Here is a 21,336-nt window from a genome sequence, read left to right as displayed (position 1 = left end):
GATTTATGACACTAATTTAAAAATCCCATGAATACTACAGAAAAAGGAAGAGACAAAAGGGAACCCTAAACAAAACTTCTTAAATAGGTTAGGAACACTGAAAATCAAATTTAATAATTTTTTTTAGCTTATTAAAATTGAGTAACAAGAGAAGCTTCTCTCATGCCTAGTTCCATTCCAGGCCAACCAAGCCATCATCAAAATTTCTCTCAATGTACATTCTTGTGATTACGTTGTCATTTTCCTCCTTTTTGTTAGAGACACCATTCCAAAGCAAACCCAAATATTAAAAATAATATTCGAAAAAGCAGTCACAGAAAAGTCAGAATTAAATTTTATTTCACATTGATAGAAACCGTGAAAAAGATTTACATTTTCCCACATTACAGCACAATATTTCAACGGAATATTTCTTGCCATAAATTAGATCTTGCCGATTTGTATAACTGAAACAACAATTTATATTCTTCAAGGTAAAGCAACATGACTTAGTAAATGATTGTTTAAAAATTTTAAATCCAGACATAAACATATGGCTTCATTATTAACATTCTATACAGTCCATTACTAAATTATTTCCATTATCAATTAGCACCCATTTATAAAGATGCATTCCTAACATTGTTTTAGTCAGTTGGAATACAACAGAAAATTTAACAATAGTTCAGAAATATCAAGTGTACATTTTTGCTACATATTAAACTGTGGTAACTACAGCATATATATATATATCAAGTTCTGACTAGCCTTTATTACCCATTAATTTGTTTTCATATAATTTTTACCAATAATCTGAAAAATTTTATTTAAAATCAAATAATTGCTACTCTTATGTTTGCACAAAAACTAATTTAAAAAAATCATCTGACTAAAGTGGAAATTTCAAATAAGTCCACTGGCAGATAACATTAAAGCAAATTTTTCTAATGGATTGTTCATTTCCTACAGTAGTTGGTTTCAAAGATACATACAAAATAAGTAAACTAAAACTCTATGCTACAAGATCATCTTACAGCAAATCATCTTAAAATTAGTTTTTAAAATCAGTCTTAAATATTCCAGAACATACTAGAATATGACCTAATTATTCTTTCAGTTACAGAAAAATACAAGCACAGAATTAATCCCATTACCAGGACCGAAGATCGTGATAACTATAAAGGTCTAACTTTGGACTAAGGTACAGTTTAAGAAATTAGTATTGGAAGTTTGAAATGATGCCTGGTTTCTTTATAGAAGTATAAATACATTTTAAATACCAACATGTCTGTGATTCAGAATGTCAAATTACAGTATGTATTGACAGCAGATGTCCATGGCAAGGAGGCAATATTTGGTCTGTTATGAAGGATGAAAAAGAAGAAAGAACATATTTCTTTTCTAGAGAGGAAAAAAAAATATTAAATAGAAATGATATCGGGAAGAAAAGCCTGGTCCCCAAAATAAAAGGGCCATTAATTGAAGAGAGCAATATTCTTCTTTATTGACACTTAGAAGTATTATCCCTATTATTAGGAATAATGTAATAACATCTCATTCTGATGTATTACAACCCTTAACTATATGTGAATACATATATAAAAATACAGATATTGCATGGTGACTATGTAATTTTGGAATAAGTCCATTACACTAAGTCAGAGCTGCACAAATCATTTATATCTTAACTGCTCATTTATACTTGAACAAATTTTCATTAAGCATACTAATAATTCTCAAATGATGTAATACAAAATCTGGTTACAGTATTTTATTATTTTGCTGAATTATATGTGGGGAAAAAGGAGCTAGCTGCTTCAGCTATTTTAATACTAGTATATTCTGGATGATATTATACAAATACATGTATAGAAACTTAAAAGATCATAAATTTCCCAGAAGGAGATATTATCTAGTCTGTGTCATTGGTGTATATTTGCAAAACATTTTAACACTGCAAACATCAGAAGTTTCAAGACTGGGCATGGGAGAAGGTTGATACTCTACGACAGTGATGCTGGTGTCTACTTCTACACGAGGCCTCTTAATGATGTCAATCAACCGGAGGTAGGAGTTTATCAATGAATTGCTTGATATCCATCATTTCCTGTTTGGAATAAAGTGCCAGTAAGTGGTTACACAAATCAGAAATTAAATCCCCACTAAAATACCACTAACTAAATCTATGATGTACATAGCTAAGATGAAACCACATTTTTACTAGTACAATTAAATAAGAAGTTGTAATAGACAAATGAGGCTATAAGAGAAACTTCAGAACATTTCCTATGATGATGATTACTGTACATTCAAATGATAGCTTCCATCTATTATCTAGTCCCATGAAAATGGTCTGCATTTTGTTATACTTGAACAAACAGAACACTGAGGGTGAGGAGGTTGGAAGGGGCATTAGCAGTGACGATACCTCTACTGAGAAGTCTCAGTAAGTACACAATTACTGCCAACTAAGCATCAGTGGAAAAGCCTAGCTTTTAACATTCCCTTATTAGAATGAAATGCTAAACCCACAGCATAAAATATTTTGTGCCTTTCATAAGGATTTACATACAACCAACCATATGAAAGAGGGCATGTACCTAAGATAGGCCTAGAAAGATATGAAAATGAATATACCAAATATTTATTACAGAAGAAACTTTCCTAGAAGACTCCTGCATCTGGCTCATAGTTTTCTCACCTCCCTCAAACACATTTCCTGCTATCATCTCCGGTATTTCAAGGCTTAGCCTCACAGACTCACAAATTAGCAATGCAGAGAACCTTCAACCTTATAATTTAGTCACTCAGAAAGGAAAGCCACAGCAGGACAGTGGCCTACACAACACTCTAAAGTCCTGAAAGTTTCCTGTGACACCACCTCCTACTGTTCTGCGTCTTTTCACTTTCTGCTCCTAATCATCCAGGCCAGTGTCCTCCAATGTGACTGCACAAAGAATCATCTATGAGCTTCTATTTTAAAAACACATCCATACAAACACAGATGTCTGAGTTCACTCCCAAACCTCCACTGTACTGAATCAGAATCGCGCTGAATTTGGCATTTCAGCATCTGTATTTATTAATCTCCAGGTTACTTGTGATGCAAAGCCTCCTCTGAAAACCTCTGCTCCTAGACCCTCAGTCCCTCCTGGATACTGGACAGCAGCCCACTCCCCTTTCTGATTCAGTTTTCATTATGGTTTCAACTATGTTCTCCGTTACACCCTAGAATCCCAGGCCCCCTTGTCTTTGTGGATAAATCATACTACTATCTGCTTTCTCTGCCCCTAAAGCAAATGATTTAGCCAGGCTGAGTGGTTGCAAAACACTGTGAACTTGGACTGCCTCAATGCTTAGCAATCAGTTTTTATTCTAGGCCTTTTCAAGCCTCCACATCTATCTAGGCCTCCTTCATTCTTATCAATGAGCACATTGCCTACTTTACTGAAAAGATAAAGAAAGAGGATCTAATGTGAGCTCTCAACCACTCTCTTTTCTACCTCAAAATCCTTGTCTATACTCATCCATCCTCTTCTATCCTGATTCAAAAGTGGTGTTCTCCTCTTTCAAGGCAAGCACTACCCATTTCAGGACTTTATATAACATGATCCCTTGAAGGTTCCCCCCATTCAATTATCGTCTCTTTTTCCCCAAGGATTAGCACCTGAGCTAACATCTGTTGCGAATGTTTGGGGGTTTTTTTTGCCTTCTTCTCCCCAAAGCCCCCTAGTACATAGTTGTATATATTCTGGTTGTAAGCGCCTCTGGTTGTGCTGTTGGGATGCCGCCTCAGTACGACCTGATGAGCGGTGCCATGTCCACACCCAGGATCCAAACCAGCGAAACCCTGGGCCACAGAAGCAGAGCACAGGAACTTAACCACTCAACCACGGGGCTGGCCCCAATTATCTTCTCTTTGTCACACCTTCTCCCCACCTCCTCCCCACCGACAGGAGTCTCTTTCTCCCATCCCATTAAAAAAGAGCCTTCCTACTCTTTTCCCCCTTTACCAAAACCTTTTTTACAAAGGTTTACACATGCTGCCTCTACTTCCTCATCTCCCTCATCTCTACCTCACACAATCTGCTGTAGTCTGGCTTCATCTCCCCAAACACCCGACGTCACGGATGGCTTACTACTGTGTAGTTTCTTCCTGGCCTACTTCTGAATCGTTCTCTGAACTCTCAAATGAGTTGCTCCCTCCCACTCTGAAACTCTCCTCCTGTATTCCCATTCAAACCTAACTCCTTTGACCTCCCCCAAGGTTCTATCCCTTGGCTTTGTTTCTCATGATATTCTCCCATGGTAATTCTTCACTGGTCAATAATAGTGGTAATTACTCTAAATCTTTATTTCAGGTTGAGCTTCAGACAAGTATTTCCAACACCCACTGTGACATCGTGAGGTACATCAATCTCAGTATGTTCACTATACTCAGTATCATCTCCTTCCTGTCACCCTAAAGCCAGCCATGTATCTACCTGATGAATGGATCCTCTTAGTCATCCAAGCTAGAAATCTAAGGCCTCTTTGATACCCTCTTCTTTCCTACCCCATAAAATTAGTCACTAAATCCCACTGGATTCTGCCTCATTTGTCTGCAGAATGTAGATTAGATCACATCTTGCTTTGATCAAAAGATGGCAATGGGGGCCAGCCCCGTGGTTAAGTTCATGTGCTCTGCTTTGGCAGCCCAGCGTTTCACCGGTTCGGATCCTGGGTGCGGACATGACACCGCTCATCAGGCCATGCTGAGGCGGCATCCCACATAGCACAACCAGAAGGATTTGCAGCTATAATATACAATTATGTACTGTGGGCTTTGAGGAGGAGAAGAAAATAAAAAGATTGGCAAAAGATGTTAGCTCAGGTGCCAATCTTAAAAACAAAACAAAGCATGGCAATGGCTTCCAGCTGACTAGTGAACAAGTCCATCCTCAGTACAACATAAAAGCTCTGTAGAACTGAGTCTCTTCCTCTCTGTGTCTTCTGTTCTGACACCCAGGCTTTCATAAGACTACGGCCCAAGTGGACAGCTTGCTTTTCCTGTCCCACAGTCTTTTCTCTGCATACTTGCTATCCAAATCCTACCCATTCCTCAAAATCCAGCTCTTTCATTATCATCTGAGTGCCTTCGAAGATAAAATTAATCTCACTTTTCTCAGTTTTTCAGAGAACTTTTTTTAAACTTCTAATATAAAATATATCACATTCTGCTTTCTATAGTTACTTGAATATATATTCTTCTTCCCTATTAAATTTTTAATTTTAATTAATCTATTTTAAATTTTAATAAAAGGGACTGTTTTTTGTCTTTGAATTATGTACAATGCTTGCATGTAATAAGAAATCAGTGTTTTTTGAATTAAATTCAATGAACTTTGACCTAAGTCCTGCTAACCTATGATTCAGTACGAATTCATTAATTAACTCCTTTAAACCCCTAAGTAGTCAAATGTTATTTATCTTAAAAATATCACATGGAAAGAGTTGCAAATATGTCTCTGTAATCACTGTTTCCAAACATTTACCTGTTGACATGAACTGTGCATCATGCCTTCATAGGTTTTGAAGGTTACATTGGCTGGATTTACCAATGTTTTTAGCTTTTCGACAGTAAGAGAACCAAACATTAGGGGAACTAATGGGTCACAATCTCCATGGCACTGGAGAATAGAAATATCTCTATTAACTCCACTGATAGGACCCTGCAAAAAACAAAACAAAACTAGTATTATTTATTCAAAAGTGTAGAGCATGATGCCAGGCATTTAAAATTGTAGATACGCACATACAACACACTATTACCTTCATTATACGTTATATATGGCCACAGAAATAAAATTCTTTCCATCACTATACTCCTCTTTATTTAAACTTTTACAGGACATATGATTACCCTGTCTTGTGTTATATGTTTTCCCATGAATAGGTTCCTTGAAGCAGATTGTATCTTAAGTCTTATAGAGTCACAGTGTCTTGATATCAGAGGTATGTTTTAGCTGAATCATGTTCTTTTCAGCTCTTATTTAATTGATTTCAATAAGATGGTTAATAAACAGCACTTACTATGTGCAAGACACCAAAGAGTTACTATAGAGCAACAGAAAAAACCCTAGATTTAAAGGTGAATTTGAAAATAAAATAATGTCCACATCTCCCATGTTTACTATATATTGCTTTACACTGTTGAATATTTAGAAATTATATTCTATGGCAAAATTCTATCAAGCAGTGAACATACTGAACATTCAAAAATAATATTTCTACATGTAAAAAATAGTCCTAATTTTTATATATATCTTAAAATGTATTAAACACTTCAAAATAAGATTAATGACAACATAACTTATTTCTTATTCCATTCTATGAAATCCACAGTAAAAACAAGTGTACAGATAAAGCCTAATGATACATCCCAAAAGTCTAAGAAAATTCTTCTTAAAAAAGGGTGATTGATGTAAACTATGGGCTTTGGGTGACAACAATGTGTTAATGTAGGTTTGTCGATTGTAACAAACGTACCACTGTGCTGTGGGATGTCAACAGAGGGAAAGCTATGCAGGTATTGGGACACGGGCTATATGGGAACGTTCTATAATTTCTGCGGAATTTTGCTGTGAACCTAAAACTGCTCAAAAATAAATGAGGTTTATTAATTAATTAAAAAAAAAAGATAATCCTCTCCCCAACATCATCCGCTATCTCCAGTTCAGTAATCCAATGTTGCGTGCATCAATCAGGCTACCTGTGGAAACGAAGCCCGCAGCGGAAGCCAGCAGCTGAGTGCAGTGACACCTGCCAGTTTCTGCTGTGTAGTAAGAGCAGTGTATAAAGATAAAGCTCCTCCCTGGAAAGATAAGCAGGGAAAGTCAATGGAACACATCCTCTGCTAACAGCAACTCTTAAGAGATTTCCTGTTATTAATAATGTCCATAAAAAAGTCAAACTGGTTGGCTAATGTCATATTAAATCAGGCAAACTAGTAGAAATACATACACACCCTACCATGTCCTAAAGAACATGCTTCTCTACACTCAAGACTATTGTGAGAACACAGCAACTACCCAATCAGTCAAGACAGAGTTAATAGTACAGTTAACTGCTGCACTTACAACCACCTTAGGAATATTCTGAATTTATGGTTACTGTTTTCTCCTCTGAAAAGTCTTAGGTATAAAATCAAATCTAGTCTTAAATTGGTATTATTTTCTAAAACAGGAATTCAAGATAAAAAGAACTATGTAGCAGACAACTTTAGATTATCTGCCTACCCAGCTAACAATACCTTGCATTCTGGGAACTGCACTCCCATCAGTCATCTAGATGCCACATCACTCTGACCATTCCCATGGGTCATGGGCCACATGAGGACATGAGATTATTTCTCATCCGAGATAGCTATGTTCTTTCTCCCAGGATTTTGAAATTGGGATTCAGTGACTGTTGGTCTGTCTCTTTGTGTGGCTGGAACTGTTAACATGTTAACTCAAGAAGTGGAAAAGCTATAGGGTGCAAAAGCAGAGACAGCCAGCTGTAGATGGAGAGGCAAATGAAGGAGATGAGCAGAGCAACAGAGATGAAGACAGAGAGAAAGATCTGATGGCTTTCCAAATCCTAGCTATTCCTGAGGCCCTGCTTCATTATCATCCTTGGTTTCCTTGATGTGATCCCACAGACACAACTTATTTCTTAAGGTACTAGAAGTTGGTTTCTATAAATTATAATCAATGAATCTCAAATATACAGACTCCTATATTCACTTCCTATTTGAACCAAGCATTCATTTTTGTACCTACATTTATGTCACAATGTGTATTAAAATGTACATTATCCATGAAATTTCAACAAATACCAAATCAAAAACATATCTTTCTACTGTGTATTGTATCAACAACCTATCTTTCTATTGAATTCTACCTTTTAAATAATTCCACAATTCTGACACTGGCCTAATTCAGGTATGCTGAACACTAAGCTGTTGATGCAGAATACCTGCAGATTAGAAGCTAGAGCAATGTGGGGATGGGTGACATGGCAAACAGGTGATAAGCTGGAATAAAGATGTAAGAGCAATATGAGGTAACTGTGCCTGTGGAAAAAGTAGAGAGGGTAGGAGAAAAAGTAAAGAAAGAGAAGATGATGCCAAAAATAAACATCACATATTTATATCTAAACCTATTTTACATGACAAAATGAAGGAGGATAATGATGCCACCAAGATGGCAACACAGGTCCTTCGTGACTTCACTCCCCCTTACAAGAACAACTAGCAACTATTCAAGAACAAGACACCACTGAGAGAATCCTAGAACACAGGGTGAAGCTGAAGCACCCCTGCACCACACAGACCAAGATAGACGCATTAGCAGGGTAAAAGCAGCAGCAGCTAAATGTTGACCGCATTGCCGCACTGCCCCTCCCCCAGGCCAGCACAGCACCACGTGGAGAGGAGTCCTCTGGGCCTCCAGTTCCCCCAGTGGGAAAAAGAGAGTCCAGGGAGGACAACAAGCACCACCCCCCAGCACTGTGGGAGGTCCTACTCTGACCTGCCCCACAAGGACTTCAGGGGATCTGCAAGGCTCAACTAGGAATGTGACTGTGACAAAAAGAGGGAAGAAATTCTCTGGTCTTCTACTGTATTGTTCCTATCAACAGTTTCCTCCTAGGACAGGGGACTTATGTTTAAATTAGAGTTTTGTTTAAAGGGGTGTACAGTGTTAATTAAGAAACCTAACTACATGTGTACTATGGTTATTTTAAGAAAATATATTCCAGGTTCCAATCAATTTACTTAATAAATTGATTTTCAAGATGTAACTTATAAGGTGAAAGCTACTGCTGAAGAGAGAAAACTAGAAAAGCAAGAGTATGAAGTAGTCTCTTAATAATTATTTCTAGGCCATTTGTATTTAATTCAGCATAAAGGTAAGTAGTATATCAGACTCTATAATATCTAAAAAATAGACTCCTCCATAGAAAAAGGATTGAAACCACAGACTTCTAGGTAAATATACTGATGCTACTGACATACCACTCAAACTTTCTCTTACCTGAGAAAATCCTCCCAAAATAATTCTGTGAGAAGGAATGCCATTCTTCACCTCTTGCTCTATCAAAGCTTTTACTAAAAACAACATGAAAGTTAAATCACCAATACTTTCAAACTTAAGCCTATTGATATAATTTAAATAGGGAAAAATTAATAAAACCAAAAACAGCACAAAGTATATTAAAGGTTGAAATAAGTGAAAAACTGGAAGCACTCTATTAAAACACAAAATTAGAATATTTTCATTATAAAACTAGATTTTGCAGGTGCTGCTTAAACTACTAAATTATTTCATTATATAATTTGTAAACAACAGTTCTTTCTCATCAATAGATGGGTATTCTTTTATCTATGTTAATTCTGCTCATATACATTTTATATTTCCCTCTCATCAATGAAGCATAGGTATTTGTATCTAAAAGTTGTCATTTTAAAATCTAAGTAATTAAGTAGATTACATGGTTTATACTTTACAGTGTTTAGCCAGTTCATTCTATTATTTTAAAAAGCCACAGTATTAATTTTTCCTATAGCCTATAAATGATGCAGGGGAAAAAAAATCAAATGAATTCTTTTGTTTCTGCAAAATACTTTGACACTCATCATTAAAAATAATACTTGATAACTCTCAGAATTTCCTTTCTCTTTATAATCAGTCCTGTATTTATCGAATAACTGTACCTTTTACAAAATTATCTCCTTTCATTTTTGACATATGTGCAAGAGTTTCTTTTTTTTTTTTTTGGGTGAGGAAGATTGGCCCTGAGCTAACATCTGTGCCAATCTTCCTCTATTTTTTTGTATGTGGGATGCCACCGCAGCATGGCTTGATGAGTGGTATGTGGGTCTGCACCCAGGATCTGACCCAGTGAACCCCAGGCCACCAAAGTGGAGTGTGCAAACTTAAACACTAAGCCACCAGGCCAGCCCCAAGAGTTTCATTTTTTAAAGATTAAAATTTCCAACTTTATATTTCCTTTTTATAAAAAAACAAGAATCTGCTTTTATTAGAATACTGTGAAAAAATATAAATGCCCAAATTGAAAATTATTTTTTTACATAATGTTGAGTTCTTAGAATTTGTATGAAAAGCAAGGGGTACCCTGACTAGGGCATGCGAGATTGGGATGGAGAACAGTGAAGGAGGCTTAGGAATAAAAGAGCTGGTGAGAAGTAGGAGGGGAGTTATTTAGGAGAGACTGCACGGCCTCAGTCAGAAACAAGCTGCAGAAGTAGCAGAAACAGCCCAGCTGTGAGGAGGGAAGGCTGTGGCTGGGGCCTGGTGAATGTTAGCTGCGTGACAGCCAGGAAGATGTTGGGACCATTTTCCCTCAGTTTCACAAAGCTTTACTCCTCATGGTTACACCAAGTGCTGAGACGAAGTTAACAAACTACAATGTCAGCAATCAGCTATGCAGTAGTGGGTTCTAATTTCAACCACCTTTTGCACAAGGGCAAGGGCAGCACTGTGCCCCTCGTCCTAATCTGAGCACTCTCTTCTTTGTTCAGCAACATATTCTCTCAGCCCTCAAATAGAGACTCCTTTCTTTCCTAGCTCTGAGTCTAAGCCTAATTCTCTCCAATAATACACCATCTCAGACAGGAAAGAAATGGCAAGTACATCACAGGCCAACTCCATCATTAGGACAGAACTTTTCATTCTGGAACACCAGGCCCATCTGTCTTCTTCACAAGGCCCAGTCTCTCCCCATCTTCCACAGGGTCTAACAACTCATTCTCATAGCCAATATGCATTTTTGTCATCTATTATTTTTTGACAAAATCCTAGCTCTAGGATTCCAGCTCTGATTTGCTTTTTGATGATCCTAAAAGTCAGTGTTCTTGGTTTGACATTCCTAAATATCCAGTGAGTGCTTTTATTGTTTTGTGGGTTTTTTTTGGATGAAGATTGGCCCTGAGCTAACATCCGTTGCCAATCTTCCTTCTTTTCCTCCCCAAAGCCCCAGCACATAGTTGTATATCCTAGTTATAAATCCTTCTAGTTCTTCTATGTGGGAGGCCACCACAGTATGACTTGATGAGCAGTGTGTAGGTCCACACCCAGGATCCAAATGGGCTAACCCTGGACCCTGGAAGCAGAGCGCATAAATTTAACCACTCAGCCCCCAAGCTAGCCCCTCAAATTGTTTTGAATGTATCTTCCCTGTTTTAAAGTTCTTAAGACTTCTTCTAAAGAAAAGATTTAAAAAAAAGATTTTTACATGGATCCTCCTGGGTTTTGGTTTTTAAGCTATTTTGGAAATTTTCAAACAAATATAAAAACAGAAAGAGCATGTGAGGACTCCCTGGGTAAACATTACCTTGCTTCTGCAATTACCAATTCACAGCCAGGCTTGTTTCATCAATGCCTGCCACATTATCACCCAGATTATTCTGAAGTCAATCCCTGTCATTACATTGTCTATTTGTAAATATTTCAGTACATACATGTAAAAGAAAAGGATGCTTTTGTGCATTTTCTAAAACCACATTTTTCCCAATAAGTTAGTGTTCTTTATGCTTTCACCCAAAAAATAAACGAAATTATCATGTTCCCAAAGGAGCAGGGAATACTATACTAGAGAACAGACTTTGGAAATTCTGTAAAGTAGAATTTATACTTATTTCATAGGAGTGTTAAACGAGAGGATGATAAGAATTATTTAGCTTGTTTAATAGCTTATGTGTCCAATCAGTGGGATCTATTATTATTATTGCACTAAAATTAACCATTAATATAATTTTCATTATAACATTGTATCATTATTTTTACTCTTATTTGAAGTCTCCTTAGTGAAGAAAACTGGCCACAACTATTAATTAAACATTCTATTTTTGCCTGGTAAATCAAAGCAAAATTATGTATTCAGCAGAGCTAAAGTTTGATAAATGCCATTCTTCCCCATCCACTTCACCTCTATTGACCATAGTTAAGTGGATCATCATGGCAAACAAGTGGCCATCATGGCAAACAAGTTAGAGTGATCAGAAAGGAACTTCAGATAATTGTGTAATATTTCATCGACATCAATAAAACTATTGAATCTACTAAAAATAGTTAAGAATGCTTTTGTCTTTATATAACTCTTCTGTACTTACCATTTTCTGCTGCCTGTTTAATTCCAGGTTCATCCTCCTGTGAATCTGGTGAAAGTCCAACAATATCAAACCTGGAAAATAAGGCAAAATCTTAAAAGAATCATTCGATTCTAAGAATATCTACTCTTGTTAAGTCTATTTTACTAAACTCATGGTAGTCTGGATAAAAGGGCTAACCACAGATACTCTCTAGAACATGAAGCCCAAATTAAAATGTCTCCAGAGGCCAAACAATTAACTTAAATGCACGAATCTGACATTCTATAAGTTCCTTTCACCCCAACTAGATAGAGATTCCAATGTTAAAAAGTCACAGTGCCACATAATTTTAGGGTAAGAACATCTAAGAAATTACTTAGTCCAATCTTACACCCAAGCAGGAATCTCAACCCACACTCGTAAGAAGTTTGTAATAAATTTGAGCTACTCACTTCCCCTTCTATTGTATCATAAGTCAATCCAATGGAATAGAGTCACTTTATCATGTCACTCCTGGATGCACTACCTCATACCTATTGAACATAGGTATTTATGCTGATCTCTATCCATATTCTGTAAAACTTTTTCATCACACATCGTAGATACTTCAAACCAGAGACCAAGGGAAGCCTTCTTTTGAATCTTTCTATTTCTCTATCAGGTTATATTCTTTCATCATGGTCTCTAGCAACATTAGGTAGAAATACCGGTCCTGGATGGGAATTTTGCCAGAGAGGAAAGATGAAAGAACTAAACGCAAGGCAGGCAGGAACTTGTAAATGTTGCCAAGGAATCTAAAGTAGATTAAAAAACAGAGTGCAGGGGTGGGTTAGAGATGGGTGGGAACAAGTAGAGAAGATGACAGTGGACTAGAAGGCTTGATGCGGTCTAAGAACAAACTGGAAAGGGGGAAGCAAACTCAAAGGATGAACAATTAAGCTTAATAGTCAGGTCTGAATTAAGAGACTTCAGAAGTGGGATAGTTCCAGATAACAAGGCCCAAGGAATGACTGTGAATGACTAAAGTGGAGAGAAGAAAATGTCACTGGCAAAGAGAAGAGTCAAGGAAGTAAAAGTCAGTCAAGGATATGAACGAGCCATTTACATTGGACTCTGTAGTCACCTAGTAGATAAAATGGTGGCAGAGCTGAAGTGAAAAGGAAAATATGCATCAGGTGTCAAAGTCATCATTTTTGAAAAGATGTGATGGCAGAAGCCACAGAGAGCAGCAGGAAGAAACCACAGTCTGGAAGTGGCTCAGAGGAACAAAGATCTGACTCTACCCACTGACTATAAAGCATATAGGGAATATGAAAATATCTTGAGAGGCTGAAGACGAAACGGTTTCCTTAAAAACTCATCAGCTCTCCAGGAAGAATAAAGAGGCTATGGCTCGAGTGTATGCCATGCGGGGTCATACAAATGTCTGGTTACTGAAATCAACAAAGGTTTATCGAGCTGTAAGAGATGTTTTCCACAGTATTTCTATTCACCCATTCTCTCCGTTTCTCTACCTATTGGTGCCACTCCTTAAGTTTACCCTGAGTCTAAAGTATAAAAACTTAAGTAATTAAAGGTTAAATTCAAAGTTAATTATGTAACTTTGCAACTTAAAAACAGCTAATTAAAAATTGCTATATGCAAAAGAACTTCTGATAAAAAAAAAATTAAGAATAAATAAAAAGTTCTTATTGAATACATAAGTTCTTACTTACCAAGAAGGCATAGCCATGTTCATATTTAATGTTACAGGCATAACTGGTCTACATGGGAAAGAAAAAAAAAGCAAAATAAGAATAATATAACAAAGCATAAAATCTGATAAATTCCATCAATTAGATAGATAATTACTTGAGGCTTACACAAAACTGTATGCTACAATTTTAAGATATGAGCTGTTTCACTGCATCCACACCTGTTCAATTCTGATCTCCACACTCTTCAAATGCGTTCTGAAGACAGCAGCAGCTGGAAAGGACTAAGCTTAGCAAATAAAAAACATTTTCCTTTCTCAACACCCTTACTTAATATTTTCAAACTAGACATGAGGAAGAAAACCAGTAACTAAAATAGTTGGAAATGTATAAAATATGAGACTCTGGCTAATGGACTAAGGATATGAGCAATTTATTGCACAGATACTGTAGCATCAATTCCCATATGCTCAGATTACATTTTTTCTTATTTTCTAATTCTTAGCTACGACATGCTAGTTTAGGAGACCTCTAAAAAAATAAGGGACATATAAGTTTTGCCTAAATGTTTATTACACCCAATTCAGGTCTGTGATGAAAAATTTCCTGAACAACCTGAATACAGTAGATACAAAAGGAAAAAAAACCACTATAACTACATTTCACCACTATACTCCTGATCACAAAACAAGTCTTCCTTAGCAGTTACAAAATCTTATCAAAATTTCTTTGGGAACATAAACTTCCCTGGGTTGGGAAATAGCCTTATACCAAATTCTGTCTGGGGCCAATAACAATATAGTAGAAATTCCAACATAATCAAGAACTCTGTCTCTTGCATGAGTCAGAATAATAGAGGAAATAGCAACCCTAGCCATAGTATTCAGTGGTAACCTACAGAGGTAAGATAAACCCTCTACTTCAAGATAAAAAGAGGAAGGAATGTTTTCTTACTTAATGTCAGCTATTTTTCCTCTTTCCATTCCCTCTCTCATCTTTATAAACTCTACAGCTACTACTACTTCTGAGGACAAATTACTAATCCACTAGCATGTATCTAATCCCATTTGGCTTCTCCATGGCTATTGCTTCTCAGCAACCTTTTGGCCTAAAACTGGCCAATCTTATTAATTTCTTCAGTTTGCTCAAAACTTACTAGTTTCTTTTTGACATCCACAAACATTTTCAGAATTTGAAACCACATCTATCAGACTCCAAAGTCTGTGTTCTTTCCACAGTACAACACCTTGCCTCCAATCAATAAAATTTAGGAGTGTTTTCAACATAGTAAACATTTCTCACAAACCTGACAGGTCAATCCCCTTCAGAGATACTTCTTGGATATCCTTAGAACTTAACAGATGTTTGTATATCTAAAAGAATTTTTTTGGCTGTGAGTTCAACTGACCTCCAAGAGAGTATTATTTTAAATTTCTCAACAAAAAAAAGAAAATTCAATGTAATCAAGACATCGTTTTAGTTTTAAAGAATTTACTAATCTTTATTTTTAAACTGAATATTAAAAGATAAAAATAAATTATATTCAAATACTTTTCTGGAAAAGTAAAGCTATCATAATTGTTACTCTCCAGATTCTGAATCACCAGCCTAAACATTAAAAATACTTACGCATGTGGGCAGATATATTTGATATGTGAACTTCTGATACCTGCAAAGGCTTCTGCCCATCCGTGCCTGGTAGAGAAATTATTTGAACAATGCCATTAGATATTGTTTCAAATCCCAATAAATTAGTAAAGGAATAATACTTAAAAAAATTTGTGAAGATAATGTTAACTCCTTAAAATATCTTAAAAGTGCAGATCATCAATGCTTATACCACCACCAACCTAGAAATAACCCAAAGGCTATTATTTAAGCTTTACCTATAGATAAAGATGACCTCTCGTAGAGAGACATGTGCTTTCTTTCATATTATTTCCACAGAACTTTATAATTTACAAAATATAAACATATATTTTTCTCTCTTTATAATCTCACAACAGTGTGTCTAACAAAGTAAGCAAGAAAGACAATATAATTCACATTTTATATGAAGAAAAAAGCCTCAGAGGAGTAAAGTAAATCAGTTGTGTGGCATCTCTTCGTGCTTACTATACTATTAAATTAACAACTTTATGGGCTGGACTGGTAGCATGGTGGTTAAGTTCATGTGCTCCACTTTGGCAGCCCAGGGTTCACAGGTTTAGCTCCTGGGTGCGGACCTATACACAGCTCATCAAGCCATGCTGTGGTGGAGTCCCACATACAAAACAGAGAAAGGCTGGCACAGACGTTAGCTCAGGGAAATCTTCCTCAAGCAAAAAGAAGATTGGCAACATGTTAGCTCAGGGCCACTCTTCCTCACCAAACCGCCCCCCCCAAAAACAAAAAACAACCAAAAACCAACTTTAATTAACATTCTTTCCTTTTGTGTCTATGTACATATCTATGTTCAAAATAGAATATGAGAAAAACTAAAAACATGTAAATCATCATAATCCTTCTAGCCAGAAATAAACAGTTAACCTTTTGATGTATTTCCTTCCAATTTTTTCCATGCACACCACTTAAGAAATAGATACAGGAGGGGGAGACAGGAGGATGAAGACACCACCACTGATGTTCCCAGGTGGTGGAGTGAGCTGGTATTAACTATCTATGAGCCTCAGACCTTCCTGAAAAATAAATTAGGAGTTCTCGTCAAGATGGCGCTGTGAGCAGACGTTGAACTCGCTTCCTCCCACAAACACAAGCAGGTTACAACAATTTTAGGAAGAATCACCCTGGATTGAAAACTGAAAACTGGATAAAAAGAACCCCCACAACAAGGGACAGTCCTGACAAAAGCAGAAGAGGCAGTAACTCAGGCCAGAGAGGAAAAAAGCCACCTTTGGGAGCAGCGGAGCTTCTCAGCTGGCCAGGTGGGAACCAACCTAAGGATATCCAGATAGCATCTCAAGACGCCTAAGAGTCTCGTACTACTATACATCGGAAGGCGGATGGACTTCCCCCCGGGAGGAGGTGGAAATAGGTGAAAACTCTCCGACCCCCGACCCCCAGACAGCCTAGTTCCTGCAGGAGGCTCTCTTCCAGTGGACTCCCCCATAGCATCACCACACACCAAGGGCGGGAGTGTGCACTCACCAGCGGAGTGACGGTGGAAACAGGTGACAAGAGCCCTACTCAAGCCCTCCACGATTACACTTAAGCCCAGGGGGAATCCCCAGGGTCCCACACCCACCGGCAGGGAAGGCCTCTGCTCACCATTAGCAGGGAGGCCCCGCCCAGAATCCAGAACAAAGGGAAGCTCCCGGCGGGTGGATTCCCCGGCACAGCATCAGACCGCAAGCTGCTGCTGGGCCCTCGGTCTCTGGCACACGGGTCGGTGCAGGGGATGTCCGGACTTCCTGTGGACGTGCTTGGGGACAGGGTTGGAGGTCAGCACCTGGCTCTGCGGCCCAGTGGGAGGCTCCAGGGTCCCGCACCTCCCCAGCAGGGAAAGCTTCTGCTCGCCATTAGCAAGAAGGCCACGCCCAGAATCCAGAACAAAGGGTAGCTCCCGGTGGGCAGATTCCCTGGCATGGCACCAGACCACAAGCTGCTGCTGGGCCCACGGTCTCTGGCGCACGGGTCAGTGCAGGGGGCACCTGGGCTTCCCGTAGACATGCTTGGGGACACGGTTGGCGCTCCAGGGCCCAGCTCTGTGGCCCGGGGGGAGGCTCCGGGGTCCCGCAGCTCCCCGGCAGGGAAAGCCTCTGCTCGTCATTAGCAGGGAGGCCACGCCCAGAATCCAGGACAAAGGGAAGCTCCCAGGGGGCAGATTCCCCAGCACGGCACCAGACCACCAGCTGCTGCTGGGCCCATGGTCTCTGGCACACGGGTCAGTGCAGGGGGCACCTGGACTTCCTGTGGACATGCTTGGGGACAGGGTTGGAGCTCCAGCACCCAGCTCTGCAGCTCAGGGGGATGCTCCGGGGTCCTGCACCCCCCCTAGCAGGGAGGGCCTCTGCTCGCCATTGGCAGGGAGGCCCTTCCCAGCATTCGGAACATCAGGAAGCTCCCTAGAGCAGAATTCCCCACAAGGCAGCAGCTTACAAGCCACCGCCAGGCCCACGGACTCTGGCCATGTCCCAGACGAGGCAAGGGGCTCCCAGAGATCCCGTAAGAGTGGAGTGGGGCAGAGCGGAGCTCCGGTGAAACAGCTATGTAGCCCAGGGTGGAACTCCAGGTTCCTGCAGCAGCCTCAGCGAAAGCCTCTGCACAGCACTAGTGGAGAGGTCTCGACTGGCAATCGCAAGGCAGGAAGGCCTTGGGGCAAAAGTAGCACAGCTAGGTAAGCTAATGACAGACTGCAGAAGATACCCATAGCTCTGCTGGGACCTATAGTGGACAAGTGTGATCTTGTGGGCTCTGTTAGGGATAAAGTGGCGATTAGAGGTGATCCTACTCCTGGCTGATGGGAAAGCCCACAACACCGCTGCAGACCACAAGGAGGGAGCGGGTCTAAGTGGGCTGCAACAGTAGGCATCAGCAGCCTGAGGCCCCCTTGTGATTGCCCCCACAACCAACGAGGGACCCCACAGGACCACTGTGACTACAAGGAGGGGTCCAGGTCCAGTCAGTAAGAGCTGACAGGACTCCTGGTTGGTGCAGTCTAAACAGCTGCTCCCCACCCAACACCAGTTGCAACAAGTGGAAGCAGAAACTAAACTCTATCTCTATGCGGAGGCACAAATCCACGCCATCAAGCAGTATGAAAAAATATATTAAATCTCCAGAACAGAAGGAAAATGATAAGTACCCAGAAAACAATCCCAAAGACAATGAAATCTATAACCTAAATGACGATGATTTCAAAACTGCCATTATTTAAAAACTCAACGAGTTAAAAGAGAATTCAGATAGACAACTCAATGAGTTCAGGAGCTATGTCACAAAAGACCTTGACACTATAAAGAAGAACCAATTAGAAATACTGGAGATGAAGAACACAATGGAGGAGATTAAGAAAAATCTGGACTCTCTGAACAGTAGGGTCGATAATATGGAGGACAGAATTAGCAATCTGGAGGATAGGAATATAGAAATGCTGCAGACAGAGGAGGAGAGAGAACTAAGACTAAAAAGAAATGAAGAAACTCTCCGAGAATTATCTGACTCAATTAGACGCAACATAAGGATTATAGGTATACCAGAGAGAGAAGAGAAGAAGGGGGCAGAAGACCTGTTCAAAGAAATAATAGCTGAGAACTTTCCAAACTTGGGAAGAGAGATGGAACTTCATGTGACAGAAGCCAATAGATCTCCAAACTTTATTAACGCAAGAAGACCAACCCTAAGGCATATAGTAGTGAAACTAGCAAAAGTCAACGACAAAGAGAAAATACTAATGGCAGCCAGGCAGAAGAAAATAACTTACAAAGGAAACGCCATAAGGCTATCAGCAGATTTCTCAGGAGAGACCTTACAGGCTAGAAGAAACTGGAATGAAATATTCAAAACTCTGAAGGACAAAAACCTGCAGCCAAGAATACTCTACCCAGCGAAAATATCCTTCAAATATGATGGAGAAATAAAAACTTTCCCAGATAAACAAAAGTTAAGGGAGTTCATCGCCACAAAACCTCCTCTTCAAGAAATGCTCAGGAAGAACCTCATTCCTGAAAAATCAAAAAAAGGAAAGGAGTTACAAAATCCAGAACAAAGGAGATAAGCAGAAGGACAATAACACAAAGTAACAGCTCTCCATCAGGACAAAATGCAAAACAACAGGAAAACAACTGATAAAATGGCAACAGTAGGCCCACACGTTTCAATAATCACTCTAAACGTGAATGGATTGAACTCTCCAATCAAAAGGCACAGAGTGGCAGGATGGATCAAAGAACAAGATCCAACAATATGCTGCCTCCAGGAAATACACCTCAGCCCCAAAGACAAACACAGACTCAAAGTGAAGGGATGGAGGACAATACGCCAAGCTAATAATGAACAAAAGAAAGCAGGTGTTGCCATACTTATATCAGACAAAGTAGACTTCAAAGCAAAACAGATAAAGAAAGACAAAGGGGGCAGTATATAATGATAAAAGGGACGCTCCACCAAGATGACATAACACTTATAAATATATACACACCTAACACAGGAGCACCAAAATTCATAAAGGAACTATTAACAAAACTAAAAGGAGACATCAACAGCAATACAATAATAGTAGGGTACCTCAACACCCCATTAACACCAATGGACAGATCACCCAGACAGAAAATCAACAAGGAAATTACAGAATTAAATGAAAAATTAGATGAGATGGACCTAACAGATATATATAGGACACTTCATCCAAAAACAGCAGGTTACACATTCTTCTCAAGCGCTCATGGAACATTCTCAAGGATAGACCATATCTTGGGAAACAAAGCAAGCATCAATAAGTTCAAGAGGGTTGAAATAATATCAAGCATCTTTTCTGATCATAATGCTATGAAACTAGAAATCGACTACAAGAATAAAGCTGGGAAAGGGCCAAAAATGTGGAGACTAAACAACATGCTGGTGAACAAACAATGGATTATTGAAGAAATTAAAGAAGAAATCAAACATTATCTGGAGACAAATGAAAATGAAAACACACTGTACCAAATGATTTGGTACGCAGCAAAGGCAGTCCTAAGAGGGAAATTCATTGCAATACAGGCTCACCTCAATAAGCAAGAAAAATCTTACATAAACAACCTCAAACGAAACCTAACGGAATTAGAAAAAGAAGAACAAACAAAGCCCAAAGTCAGTAGAAGGAGGGAAATAATAAAAATTAGAGCAGAAATAAATGATATTGAGTCAAAAAAGACAGTAGAAAGGATCAATGAAACAAAGAGTTGGTTCTTCGAAAAAATTAACAAAATCGACAAACCCTTAGCCAGACTCACTAAAAAAAAAAGAGAGAAGTCTCAAATAAATAAAATTAGAAATGAGAGAGGAGAAATCACAACAGATTCCTAAGAAATACAAAGGATCATAAGAGAATACTATGAAAAACTATATGCCAACAAATTGAATTGAACAACCTAGAAGAAATGGATAAATTCCTAGACTCATACAACCTACCCAAACTGAATCAGGGAGAAATAGAGAGCCTGAATAGACCAATCACAAGTAAAGAAATAGAAACAGTAATCAAAAACCTCCCCAAAAATAAGAGTCCAGGACCAGGCAGCTTCTCTGGAGAATTCTAGCAAACATTCAAGAAGATTTAATACCTATCCTTCTCAAACTATTCCAGAAAATAGAGGAAGATGGAGCACTCCCTAATACATTCTATGAAGCCAACATCACTCTGATCCCCAAACCTGACAAGGACAACACAAAGAAGGAAAACTACAGGCCAATATCATTGATGAACATAGATGGAAAAATCCTCAACAAAATTTTGGCAAACCAAATACAGCAATATATCAAAAAGATTATACACCATGATCAAGTGGGATTTATACCAGGGACACAAGGATGGTTCAACATCTGCAAGTC

The 21,336-nt window shown here is 38.7% G+C and overlaps 1 protein-coding gene across 4 annotated transcripts in view; it reads right to left on the bottom strand.

The window, feature by feature from the left end:
• Window positions 1-321: 321 nt before the first annotated feature.
• LYPLA1 (lysophospholipase 1) overlaps window positions 322-21,336 on the bottom strand; it is a 38,563-nt gene continuing 17,548 nt past the window's right edge. For 2 of the 4 annotated variants that reach the window (XM_070481284.1, XM_014838778.3), the window contains exons 3-9: window positions 15,436-15,501; window positions 13,828-13,875; window positions 12,134-12,204; window positions 9,036-9,109; window positions 6,731-6,832; window positions 5,514-5,690; window positions 322-2,086 (exon numbers count right to left, since the gene is read on the bottom strand). In XM_070481284.1, the coding sequence (XP_070337385.1) occupies window positions 2,033-2,086; window positions 5,514-5,690; window positions 6,731-6,832; window positions 9,036-9,109; window positions 12,134-12,204; window positions 13,828-13,875; window positions 15,436-15,501 (592 nt within the window). In that variant the 3' untranslated portion in view covers window positions 322-2,032. Of the gene's footprint in view, window positions 2,087-5,513; window positions 5,691-6,730; window positions 6,833-9,035; window positions 9,110-12,133; window positions 12,205-13,827; window positions 13,876-13,974; window positions 14,096-15,435; window positions 15,502-21,336 lie in introns of those variants that run through there. The other 2 variants (XM_044744180.2, XM_044744178.2) reach the window with 2 other exon arrangements.

This window comes from Equus asinus, chromosome 12 (assembly GCF_041296235.1).
Source record: "Equus asinus isolate D_3611 breed Donkey chromosome 12, EquAss-T2T_v2, whole genome shotgun sequence".
Lineage (NCBI taxonomy): Eukaryota > Metazoa > Chordata > Mammalia > Perissodactyla > Equidae > Equus > Equus asinus.
The sequence above is the reverse complement of the archived record's forward strand: the minus strand, read 5'-3'. Positions and strand labels throughout refer to the sequence as shown.